Source organism: Apis cerana, linkage group LG11 (assembly GCF_029169275.1).
Source record: "Apis cerana isolate GH-2021 linkage group LG11, AcerK_1.0, whole genome shotgun sequence".
NCBI lineage: Eukaryota > Metazoa > Arthropoda > Insecta > Hymenoptera > Apidae > Apis > Apis cerana.
The window spans coordinates 6,846,095-6,860,948 of record NC_083862.1 but is presented as its reverse complement, the minus strand read 5'-3'; the positions used below and the strand labels follow the sequence as shown (position 1 = coordinate 6,860,948).

Sequence of the window (14,854 nt, the reverse complement as noted above, 5' to 3'; positions counted from 1 at the left end):
TTGTTCACTTTGAGAGTTTCAATAAATAATAAATATTACATTCAAAATCATTTGAAATGAAAATAATGAATAATTATTTCAAATAATATAGCAATTAAAGTTTGGAAATAAAAATATTTAAAAAATTATTTAAAAATAATTGATTATTATTTGAATATCATTTGTTTGCCAAATGATTATTCTTTCTAAATTTCAAATAATAATAAAAAAAATGGAAAATAATAAATAGGAGAATTTAAGGAAATAAGTTTTTTTTTATATAAGAAACAACGATTTTATCTCACAATTAAATAAAAAAATACGAGAAAATACTTAAATTTAGATACCTATCTCTCTCTAGATATCTATCATTGAATAAATCAGTTTTTATTTTCATTCCAAAAATATTTATTATCTTTATTTTTTTCTATATTTTCTTATTATTAATATAATAATAATAAAATATCTTTTCAGTTATATTCCTCAATATAAATTTAGAAATACATAAATCAATAATAAATTAAACAATAACTTAATAGTTTAAATATTTTAATTTTTAAAAATTATAATTTTCCTTTACGATGATATATTGAATCGTTCAATCGTAAATTTATTAATATTATATTCAATATAGAATTTATGAATATTATTTTCAAACATAGAAAATTATTGAGAATTTATAACAAATTTACGCAATTATCTAATATTTATCTAAATATTAAATTTATTTCAATAATTTATCATAAAATTTCTAATATACAAATAATTCATAGTTACATAGAAATTACGTAATCAGTTCTATTTCTTATCAGGAATGATTATCGATTCAAATATAAAGATAGAAATCAATCTGCAACTAGAAACTTATAAAATGTAGTTCTATGAATTACTGGCTTGAAATGTAAAAGTCGAGACTTTCTCCTAATGTTCGTCGATCATTGCCTGAGAATTCACGAGAAATAGTTGGAAAGTGAATGTTAAGTTCTATGTCAAAACGATAGAATTGAATTGAATTATTGATAATTGAATTATCGAATTCAAATAATTTTATATGAAACAATTTTATATGAACATTGAAATAATGAAATTTTTATATTACGAAAAAGAATAGGAAAAATTCTAATAAAGAAAATTATTTTTACAATATTGAAATTAATAATAGTGTGCATTTATACATATGTATATTTATTAATATAATCAAATTTAATATAATATAATATAATTATATAATATATCTAAGAATTACTTACATAAAATGTGATTTTAAAATTAATAAAAATAAAAAATGTTTTAATTAATTAATTAAAATGCAAATAAATTAATTAAATTATAGATTAAAAATTAATTAAATTTCAATATTTCATCGATATTGTTGTTATATATTTTACACATCTTTCATGACATGTATCGAATCATCGAATTAAAAGAATTTACATAAATATTATTTATCTTAACAATGTAATATTTAACTTAAAAAAAAAATAAATTTCATTTATTTTATTATATTATGTATTTATTTATTCTATTTTATTCTCATAAAATGAATCTTTAAAATCTCATTTTTTTCAAAAAATCACTTTGCGCAAATATCTTTAATAATTAGATTATATAACGTTTATTAATGATCTGTTTAATTAAAGAATGAAAATTTAATTGGCAACAACTCAATTATGTCTATATATATGTGTGTATATATATATATATGTGTGTGTGTGTGTGTGTGTGTGTGTGTGTGTTCTTTCTTTTTATATTGAATATACAAGATGATCATTGTATCGCTAAACAAAAGCGTTGCACCAATGACGTAATGCATTTATGCGATAATATAGCATCGTAAGAGAACTTAACATCAGTACAACGCAGTCAATAAAAAGCAGTAACGCAGTTCGACATTTAACAATGTGAATTTTTTAAATACAAATGTTAATTGCGAGATGTCACGGATTTATCCATGTTATAAATCATATCATAGATACGACATAACAATTCATATATTTGAGATAATTTTGTGTTATAAGATTTATTATGATGTGGAGATTTTTGGCGCATAAATTAATTTTTATTGATAATTGTCAATAATTAATGTCATTAAAATTAGAGAATCGAGAGTATAATAATTTATTTTAACTTATTGTAATACAACTTATCATAATAATCGTAAAATATATTTTTAATAGCAAATTTTTAGTGCTTATATTTAATTATTAATGATAATAATATAATAGACTTAATAATTATTGTTATTTGTTAATAATTATTGTCATATTGTCATATCTAATATTGTAATATTAATATATTAATGTGTTTAATTTATATAGTTAGAAAAATTTTTCGGTTATTTTTTGTGCATATTCTTCGTACATATAAATATCATACATTTTTCCAATAAATTTGCAATCTAATCATAATAATAATTATTACATATTTATAAATATTTTATTTCATAATTTCATAATTTTAATAATTTTTAATTTTCTATAACAATTTCAATAATCTATTTATTTCAAAACAACATTATATACTATAATAAAAAAGCGAAAAAATTTATCAATTAATGATTAATTATCCATTGCCTCAATTGAATAATTAAAGTAATGCGATAAGTAAAATGTACCATATCTTTATTCGACCTCGCGCCATATTTATCGCAAGCATAAATTCGTTTCGTAGTTAATTAAAATTCGTAAAACAATCGCCTATAAACAGTTGCGATAAACTTGAAGAACGGATCTTTCTGGATATTTATGGAAAAAGTGCTGGCACAAAATCGCTTGTTCTACGCATTTTATGTCAGATTAAATGCGCGTACGCACGAATCGGTCACGAGCATCTGCTTGCCATCCGGCTCCATTTACCAATTGTGCTTGTTAATTTCATGACACTCCGTTTCTTCGCGTTAATTGGCCGTTTTAATAGATTTCATGCAGGTCAAAATGCCCGAAAACATATAAGTCGTCAGCAAATTAAACATGGACGACTTAATTGTTTATTTAGATGTTAACGAAGATACATCCTGGATGTTGTGAATTAATTTGTATCAAATGGAAAGGGATCTATTTTTATAAATTGTAACAATTTCAAATATAATTTAGTATACATTTTAATACTAGATAATTAATAAATATATCTTGTATAATATTATAAATGTTGCAGTCATTTCAAAATCATTAAATATTCGAAATTTATTTTCATTTGAATATTATTCTCTACAAAAGATTTGAGGTTGTTAAAATAAAAAATTTTTGATATTTTATTGTTGTAATTATTAAAATAAATATTTAATAAATAAATTATTAAAATTTCAATTAAAATTAATATTAGATTATATTAAAATAAATATTTAATTATGCATATTCGTTTATTTTCATGACATTAATAAAATTATGATCATTTATATATTTATTGTATACATTTATATTAAGTGAATTTAATAATTAAACTAGGTTGAAATTGAAAAAAAAAAACTAGAGAAAAAAATAAGAGAAAAATTTTGCATTGTTTAAATACTTTTATCATTTTATAGTTCGATTTTTTTTCTTTTTCTTCATAAAAAAGCTTGGCATTTAATATTAATGAAATCAACATCTTGAAATGTTTCAAATTTTATATGATTTCTATTGTAACATTAAATCTTAAATCTAATGAAAATCATTCCATTTAAAAAAAATTCATAAAAAAAATTATCATAATTTTTTCCATTATACTGCATTAAATTGCTTTTTGAATTAATCAAACGTAAAATATTTATAGTTAATTCTTGAATTACTTTACGACTTAAAACACACACATATACGTTTTCTTTTTCTCTCTATTTCTTCTCTATAAATTATTCAAAAAATAAAACTTCAAAACTATTATTATAACGATAGTAATTATACACAATCCGCCTTTAACATTTAAAGCGGTCCACATTCTGATTCCTGTGATCACATTGTGAATACACCACGAATATCAAAATTTATCGTAAGAAAATTTTTTTAGTGAAATTATTGCTCGCAATATTTCCTTTACCCGTTTTTTTCTTTATTCCTAATGAAAAATTTATAATTTCATACAATTAATATTCTCATTTAATTAGATAAATATAGAATTCATCTTTGTCTATAATATTTGAAATATTAAAAAATAACAGAAAAAAAAGTAAAATATTTATAAGACATAGATAAGTTTTAGTATAAGTGCTTATATAATGTGATTTTGATATAATACAATTTACAAATTGTAAATTACATTTAACAAAATGTTTCGATGTAATTTATATATAATAAATTGATTCATAAATAAAATTTATATTTTACTTAAAAGAGTTATGTTTAACTTATTTTTGAAACATAAATCAACTTTTTATATGTAATCTGAACTTCGTATAATGCAAATCAATTTTACAAATTATATATCATTGATATATATATAAATATAAATATATATAGATATATACATATATATGTTAAAATACAATTTTTAATATTCCAAATTTATAAATTTCTATATATTCAATTAAGTATTTATATATTGTTATAGATATTAAAAGTAATATTAGAAACAAAACTCAATTACAATTTTCTATTATACAATTTTCAGATATTTATATATCTAAGATTTATGTTTATTATCATGTTAAAATTGTGTTATTAATAGATTTTATTAATAGATTATTAATAGAAATCCAAATTTAAAATTTCATTACCAGAAAATTATTTAAAAATTAAATTGTTAAATGATGAATGATTTTAAATATTAATATTTATTTTTTTCTAAAAGATTATAAATATAAGTTATTATACATAGATATGTATATACATGATAGAGATAATTTTAATTTATTTTTCATTTTTTTAGTTGCAACAATTCATAGATAACTATTAATAATCACTATTAATAATATTAATTGTATTATTATTATTAATTTATTAATTTAATAATATTATTAAATTAAATTAAATAGTTTAATATATCTTAAAAATTGTCTTAAATGTCTTAAAAATATTTCTCGTTTTTAATATTTTTTTGAGATTGATTTGAAACAAGTTTCTTCCACATTATTATAATATCTTCTGCAAAATGTAATGCAATATACAATCATGATTTTCATATTCTGTCAATATTAATTAAAGATTTTATTCTAGTTTAATATTTGTCTCAATGCATGAATCTATACTATACTTACTATACTTACTATACTTACTATACTATACTTACTATATGTTCATTCATTTCTTTAAAATTTATTATATAGGTTAGTTATTGCGAAAAGGTGAATAAATTAATTGAAACATTGCCAGTGCTTTCACATTTTCCAATTAAAAAAATCAAGAATTTTCTTTTCATCCTTTGTACATCTGGCGCACAGGAAATGACTAAACATTTGCGTTCGCAGATTTATATCTTATATATTACGTGTTTCGATTTCGCAATAGATTTATTGCTTTAGCTTATCGACCTCTTAACGTCCTTGCAGTGATTCTCAATGAATTGATACTTTTTGATAGTTTACTTTATTTCACCAAAATATTTGATGAATATGTTATCTTTATTATTAAGAATAAAATCTATTTCATAAAAAATAGTTCTTAAAAAATTACTTGTAATTTTCTTGTAAGTTAATCAATTTTATTATAAAAAGATAAATTCTTGAAATATATTTAATATTTTTATATTATTAAACTGTTTAACTATGAAAAAGTTGTTTAATTATGAAAAAAAATTATGAAAATATGTGATAAAAATTATAAATTTTAATTAATATCATCTATTTTGATTTTAAAAAAAATTGTGAGAAATAAATGCGAGATGAAACGAAGTATGATTAAATGAATACATAAAAATCTTAAAAATAATGGAAATAAGTTATATATTTGTTATTACTATATATATTGTGTATTTTATCATATATTTATTTGTTAAAATTCATATAAAATTAAAAAGAAATTTTAGAATTATATATAAATAAAATTATATTGTATCTTGAAAATTTATTTTAATAAAAAAAAGTTAATATCTTTAAAAAAAATTGGTTTTAATAGTGCTTGTACTAGATGTTTTTTTTTATCTTATTATTTATGAAATCTTTCAATCCTGAAAATAGTTCAAGTTTATTTTTATTTCCTATTTCTTAAACAATTTTTTAATTTGAAAATAGCATAATAAAACTTTTCATTTTAATAATATGTCAAAAATTCTCTTTTTTCAGAATTAGAATTCTTAAAAATTATTTTTAATAAAAAATATCAAAAAAATATCAAAAATCAAATCGAGAGCAAATTTCATCAATGAAAATCAAGTTAATCAATCTTCATAAAAGTCAAATTGTTTCTCACAGAACTGATACAATTGAAAATTGAATCTTTCATCATAAAATTGATCGATAACATGACTTCAGAATATCTTTATCTGTAAACGTTACAATTACATTGAATTATTAGATTAATTATATGTTTTTTTTAAAGATAACGTATTATTATTTATTCATAGTGATTTTCATACTATCGATTGGTATGTATGCTATAATTTACTCTTTTATCAGTATAATTATTACTCTTATATTATTTTAATATTATAAAGATTCAAATTGAAATATAAAATAAAATATGTAAAAATAAAAGTGTGAAATTCCTTTTATACATAAAATAATCATTATAAAGTTTTGTGAGATCTTTTCTTGGAAATTATTCACGATATTCAAAATAATTAAGAAAGTTCGTAGCAAACTTGAAAAAATCTTAAACATAATTTATATATATGTAATTAAACTTTTATAAAATAACATGAGAAATTAGTAATATAGAATTTTATGGATAAATATCCACATGATAAAAATAATATTTTTATATATATTTCAATATGGATATCTATATGCATAATGACTTAATTATACAGAATGAGGTATAATTAGAACAATTTTATAAGTAATAAAGTTTTTTTTTTTTTTTAGTGATAATTTATGATCTTATAATTATTTTAATAATTTTAATAATATTTTTAACTATTATTAAAATTTTTAAATTAGAAAATAAAATAAGCATTTAATTTTCTAATTAGTTTATTCAATGTATTCATGTTAATATATGCATTAAATCAGAATTTTATATTATTAGCACTAAAAATCTTGACTAAAAAACTTTTTTACTTTAAATAAAAATAAAAACTATTTAATTAATAATAATATATATAAACTATTTACTAATATACTTACTTACTAATACTACTTACTTACTTAAATTTAAAAAAAAGAAAAAGTAAATGAAAATCAAGAAATGGTTTTTTATTGTTAATTACATGAATAAAATAAAACTTTAATTAAATCGATCGAGAAAGGTTGAGAACCTTTTTTAAGGTAAATCACCAGCACTTGATGTTATGAACAGTGCACCAATGGCAACAAGAGGGAAATGCCGCATACGAACCGTTGAAAAGTTTCACTTGATTAGTAATGGTACTTCCTACTGATCAGGTGAACTATACTTTGATTCATTGGGGGCACATACCCTTGATTAGATTGGCAGTTTTAAAATTGTACAACTTCCACAAATGTGCTGTTAGAGATACTGAAAAATAATGTTATTTCTTCTTAAAAATTTTTATTTTCGATATAGTATACAAAAATATTAGTTATTTAATTGTCACGAGATAATATAATTAGGAAAAAATTTTGAACTTGGATAATCAAATTGATAAATCAAATTTTTTTTTCACACTTGATTTTCTTAAAAATGAAAAAATGTTATTTCATTGAAGAACAACAGAATCATTGTTTTTTGAAAACATTAAAATAATTTAATTACTGCAAAATCGAATATTTTAAATAAAATATTCTGTATGTATTAAAATATCAATGAAATTGTGCATTTTAAGTTATTGTAATTTCAGTCTATCATTTATAATTAAATATCTAAATAATATTGTTTTAGTCATTATTTTGAACTCTCTTATTCTATTAATAATTTTTACCATTTTAATGTTAATTTTAATATTCTAATATTAATTTTTTTATTTGTTATCGAATGAATATTAGGATGATTTGAATTGAAATCATATAGATATTTGTTATTTCATTAAAAATAAAGAAATATAATATGTCATTTGAAAAAATAAAAACTTTAAAATAAAACTTCATTTGCAGAAAAATTATCATATTATGATTCTCTTCATATTAAACAATTTTTGTAAAAACATTTTTTTATATTTTATTATTTCTTTTTGGAATATTTAATCGAATTTAAATAAAACTCATATCTTGTATATGTTTATATTTAATTCATGTAACTCAGTTAAAAAATTAATAAACAAAAATAAATACAAAATTAATAAAACATTAATTATTAATTATGAAATGATATAAAAATTTTATTAAGATATTTTACTGTTTTTTTAGATCAATATAATTAATTTCAATTTTATTGATATTAACTTTTTTAACTTTGTCAATTTTTATTTATATTATTTATATTTCAAACCATTTTTATTAAATTTATCAAAATAATATATAATTATAATTTTATTAAATCAATTTTGTATGAATTAATATATTGTATTAATTAATGTATTATCATATATGTACATTTTATCGTTATCAGAATTTTTAAAATCATTATTTTTAAGAAAAATTAAATTAAAAAAATTAAATTTGAAATAAGAATATTTAAAGCATATTTCTTATAAAATATAAATTTAAAATAAATATAAACTAAACTAGATATATAAATAGAAATTTGATTAAATCAAAGTAATCAAATAAAAAAATTCTTTAATGTTTCTTTAATATCTAGAAGAAATTTTTTTTATTATCTTGTTATTATATCATAAGAATTTTAATTATATTTATTCATTTAAAAATATAAATGCGAATTAAAGTTTCAAAAAAAATAAAATTCAAATAAAATTGGAAATATTGGAATTTGCTTAGTTTTCTTTTTGACAATTTGCATAACGATCATTTAAAAATAATTTTTTAATTTTCTTTATTATTCCTTTTTTCATTTGATATCTCAAACAAGATTGCGAAATCAAATTTTTATTCATTCTAAATATTATTTTCATTTTTAAATTTAAATTTAAAATTAAATGAAAAGTTAAATACTTTAATTAAAGAAATAAAATTTTAAGAAATATTATATTAAAGAAAATAATTTTAATAAAGAATTTTAAAAAATAATAATATAAAATGAAATTAATCCTTATATATATTTTTTAAAACTCAATTGTAATATATATAATCTAAAGAAAAAGATATAATTTTAATCTAAAATATGTATATATAATAATTTTAGAAAAAAACCTGTAGACACAAATTAGATTAAAATATATGCCATTAAATCAGTTTCATTTTTACATGTAAAAATGTTATAATGATATCAAAGTTGTTTTTATATATGTTAAAATATTAATATGAATATTTTGATTATTATATTATCATATTAATACATATTATTTTAATATATATTATTATGATAATATAATATATGATGATATTATTTTAATATATATTATTATTATTATGATATAACATTTTATTTATTAGAAACTATCAATTAATAAAAAAATAAGAAATTATTTGAATTATTTGAAATAATTATAATAAAATTATAATAATTATAATATTTAAATGAAAAATAAATAGAAAGTTTTTGAAATAAAATTTTATATTATAAAATAGTTCGCAACTATTTAATGAAGAATACGAGATATTTATACAAGATGAGTTTGATAATTGAACCGAATTATAGTTTTCTTTTTTTTAAATATAATTAAAAAGTAATTATAAAGAAAAATTTTATATAATTTTATACTATATAAGATATATCTTTTATACACATATATATATATAAGATATACATTTTATATATATATATTTTTATACATATATATATATATACATATATACATATATGTATTTCTATACTTTTAAATTATTTTAAATTATTTGCAATCTGATATTATATTTTCTTATTTTTTTATATTTAAAATAAAAATGAAATAAATTCAAATAAATTCAAAAATTTAAAATTTAAAACAAAACAAAAGAAACGGTCACGGAAATGTTCTCGACTTGGAGAATATGATTGTTGATCTTTTCGCCATCCTATAAAATAGATTGGACACGTAATCAAGAAACCAACAACCACATTCCTCATATATATGCTAATAGATTCTTGAAAAATTTACTTGATACGAGAAATCCATTTCATTGCTCTTCTTTTCTTAAGATATATATTTTTTTTTTATATAGAATTTTAAAATTTGATTATATTTGGTTATGAATAATATAATATAAATAATATAATTTTTCCAAAAGTAAAAATAAACTCATCAATATAAAAATTTCATAAAGTAAAAATAAAAAGATACAAAAGATTTTAATAAAAAAATAATTAAAAATAATTTAAAAAAATAATTAAAAAAAAATAAACAATTCTTGTATTTTAAAAATATTTCATAATATTTTTAATCTAAAATATATTATAAAAAAAATGTATTATAAAAAAATTTTATAACATCATAAAATATTTTATGAAATGTAAATAGAAATTATTAAAAATTAAATACATTTCATAGTTTAAAAATATCTTTTGAGAGAAGAGAAAAAGAGAGAGAGAAAAATTAAATCCATTAAAAACTAATTGTATTCCATAAAATTTTTAGATAAAGAAATTTATAATTTATTTATATAATTACATTATATATTTAAGATCTATATAAAAATAGATTTATAAACTGTATATATATAAAATGATTTTAGAAAAAAAATTTATATTGATAATAACTTAAAAATTTTATTATGAAAAAATTATATATACATAAATTACATGTATATGTACTATATGTATACAATTATATATATATATATATATATATATTAAGAATATATTACATTATTATACACACACACACACACACACACACATAATGTATATCTACAAAATATATTATATATAAAAATTATTTTATTTTCTTTTTAATTAAAATACTATGATAAAATATTATTTTATATTAATATTTATATTAGTATTATTATATTATATATTTAAAAATTAAATCTTGTATAATATGTCAAATTTGATCCATAGCATAGTTTCAAGCTATGGATCAAGATAAGAATTCGATTTATTACGTTTCTTATTTCTTATACGCGATTCATAAATTGTCAGAGAGTTTCTTATAGAAAAATAAAATGTTTATCAAAATAAATTTATTATCAAAAATTTAAATATTATAAATAAATTCTATAAAATATTTTTTACAAGCTTTTAAAATTAATAATATTTTTTATTATAAATTTTGAATAAGGATAATCAGAAAATTTATTATATTTAATAATATTTGCTTTTATATACTTATATATAATATACTATTTATATATTATTTATATACTTATATACTATTTATATATATATATATACTATTATAATATATATATTATTTATATACTTTTAAATATTTATTATTTTATCAAAATGTATTTTTATGTTTTCAGAATGTATTGAAGGACAAAGTGGTTGCAAAAGATGTAGAGATGGAACATGTGCAAGATGTGCAATTCTTTTACATCAAGGTACTTGTGTTGATACTTGCCCACCAGGCCATATTGCAGATTGGTCAACTAGAGATGAATACATGGGAAAAATTTGTAAAGAAACAGGATATATGTTTGGATTTACTGGTAGTCAAGTAGCTATTTTGGTGGGAGTTGTTTCTGGTGCAACTATATGTATTCTGATAATATTATGTGGAGCTATAATTGTACATAGAAGAAAAAAAAAAGCTGCTAAATTAATCCAACAGTTTGAAGACAGGTATTTTATATATATAAATAAAAAATATAATTAAAAATAAAAATATTAAAAGTTTAATTTCAATCATATTTTAGTGCAGAGAGAAGAGAATTTTTAAAACATTTGACAATATTGAGAGGAGAAGGTAATACATTTCTTTCCATGCTCAATGATACTAGAAAACAAGTTAGGGAATTATACTATTCTGGAAATAATGGAGATGGTGCTGTTGGAATACAAGCATATAGGTATAATTATATAATTAATATAAATTGACTGATATATTCTTTTTTATTATGATTATGATTTACAGACCAGTTCTACGTGATTTGGCAAGAATATTAGTTCTTATTAATAGAAGAGATGATGAAATACCAGTTCCTCCAGATGATTGGCAAAGACTTTTTTCATGGGCAGAAAGACTATTAAGGCGATATAAAAGGCATAGTTCTCCTGAAGTAAGATAATTAATTTCATAATTAATTTTAAAAATATTATAATTTTAAAATGCTTATTACTTTAAATTTTTTTTCATGCAAGTCTCTAAAACACTTTGGTGAGTCATGTATGTTAAAGAAATAGTTAAATATGTATAAAAAAGATTATTTTTTAAATGAAATGACATAATCAAATTTATATATTATGAATTTTAAAAGATAATATCTTATATTTCAAGGTGGCTCAACTTGTAACATTCTTGCAACAACCAACAGTATCCGTCCAAATGAATTTACCACAGCAAATAACAATCACGCAATCACTTCAGTCTTATGAACCAAGAACCACTCCAACTAATCTGACTACATTCCAACCAAATGTACCACTTACAACATTTCAAGCAAGTGACAAATCAAGTATTAGTCCTGCTAGTTCCAGTCTTGGATATGTAAAAGACAGTCCTGTAAGTTCCAGTCTGGGACAGAATAGTTCTGGAGTTTATAATGAGAAACTTAGTCCAAATGGATCTAGCATAGGTCAAACAACTCCACTAGTATATGATAATCAAAAACGACTGAAACCTTCAAATACACATTTTCAGGAACTTGCTATTTCAACTTTTAATCATAATTATAATACTGGTGCATTAACAGAATCTAATTGTACAATAGATGAATGCGAGGCAAATGGACTTGATCGTGAATTAAATCCTCAATGGGAATTTCAAAGTAGTACAGAGGCTGCTAATTATACTATTTTATCAGATTGGTCACCTGCTCGTGAATACCTCATTGATGACTTTACAATTCTTGGTTTTCGACCACAAGATGAAATTACCACAGAACTGTAAATAATATATAATAATATACATAATTTATATATTTTTTTTATACTATTTCCTCATAAAGATACATTTTCTATATTAAAAGGACATATTTTATATTTTTTCATTGATTTTAAAATTATAATATTTGAAATTATTCAAAAATGTTATATATCTTCATATTATTGGATTAATTTATTTGTATTTAATATATTTTCAATATAATTATAATTATATAATTCATTTTTATAAAATGAAATTTTAAACAAATTTATTATTCTATATTATTTTTTAAATGTTCAAGTATATAAAATATTTTATAATCATGAGACAAGTTGAAATATTTTCCATACTAAAAGAAATAAAAAAGTTTTTTATTATATTTTAGATCAAAGTTCAATTTTTAAAAATAAAAATTTAAAAATCACATTTTTAATGTATATTATTTAAATATTAAATAAAAAAAACATATTGACTTTATCAATTCATTTTGACGAACCAGTCGAACAAAAAGAATAATAAAAGAAAAATATATTTTAATTTATTAGTTTACATTTAAGTTTTAAATTAACATAGCAGATATAAGATACAAAGATATAATATTATTTTTTGATTTTATAATTAAAAAATATACATATAGCATAATTTAAAATCTAAAATTTTTCAAATTGTACTTTTTTATTTCTTTTAGTTTAAACAAAATTATTCTGTACATGATTTTTAAAAAAAAATCTGTGTGTGTGTATGTGTATGAATGCGTATATGTAATGTATGTATTATGTAAGTATGAATTTTTCGATAGAACGAATTTATAATGATACCAAATAATTATAAGCGTTTTGATTTAGATAATATTCTTTATTTAATTTTTATATTACAAATGTTTAATAATTATTATATAATTACTATACTAGTCAATATTTTCTTTCATAAAATTGTGTCACAAAATTACATTCTTTGATCATCAATGTTTGAAATAAATTCATTTCAAAACATAGTTTTAATTAAAAACAAAATTAAAAACAATTTTAAATCTTTATTACAAATATTTTTTATTCATACACCAACATATCGTTATTATATAAAATATTATTAGTATATACTGATTGTTATAACATTTGTATATTGTTACATAAAGAACCAAAATGGTCAATTGTATGTAAAATTGATGTAAATATTATTAATAACTGTAAGAGGATTATAAATATAATATATATATTCATAATTAAAGTTTTTTTTTTATATTTTTAATCCTTTTTCATATCAGATAAATTAAATAATAATAATAATAAATTATAAAATAACAAATTTATAATATTATTTTTATAATTTTAATAATATTATTTTTATAATTTTAAAATCTCTTTCTTATCTTATATAATAAGATAAAATTTTATATTTTTTGATTGTTTTTTAATTATAAGAAGATACATAATGAATGATACATATGATCGTAAGAAAATAAAAATAAAAGAAGAACAAAAACAATAAATATTTTAAATATATAATTGATTAATATTCAATCATAAATTGTATTCATACTATTTTAGATTTTATTGAATTTCTAACTTGGCGGTTTTTGATACAGGAAGTGATCAAACGGCGCACGCACCCGGATGCTGCGCGCGCATGCTGAATGAACTAACAAAGAGCACTTGACAAATTTCATTTTGCTATATTACGAATTAGATAGTTTATTTCCATATAATTTTAATAGAAATTTGTTTTCCATCGTAGCAAGTTTATTTATAGAATGATTTTTAAATAGAAATCAATCAAAAGATGGTCGACCAAATGATACCCTAAACGCGTAAGTTCCTGCGGGGTGGGCGAAGGACGCCATGAC

The 14,854-nt window shown here is 18.8% G+C and overlaps 1 protein-coding gene across 2 annotated transcripts in view; it reads left to right on the top strand.

Annotated features, from left to right (window-relative positions):
* The window catches only part of LOC108000152 (uncharacterized), a 36,972-nt gene extending 22,739 nt beyond the window's left edge, over positions 1 to 14,233 (top strand). The window contains exons 2-6 of one of the 2 annotated variants that reach the window (XM_017060354.3): positions 11,450 to 11,768; positions 11,843 to 11,995; positions 12,061 to 12,205; positions 12,424 to 12,648; positions 12,787 to 14,233. In XM_017060354.3, the coding sequence (XP_016915843.1) occupies positions 11,450 to 11,768; positions 11,843 to 11,995; positions 12,061 to 12,205; positions 12,424 to 12,648; positions 12,787 to 13,035 (1,091 nt within the window). In that variant the 3' untranslated portion in view covers positions 13,036 to 14,233. Of the gene's footprint in view, positions 1 to 11,449; positions 11,769 to 11,842; positions 11,996 to 12,060; positions 12,206 to 12,423 lie in introns of both variants that reach the window. The other variant, XM_017060353.3, reaches the window with a different exon arrangement.
* The last annotated feature ends 621 nt before the right edge of the window (positions 14,234 to 14,854 follow it).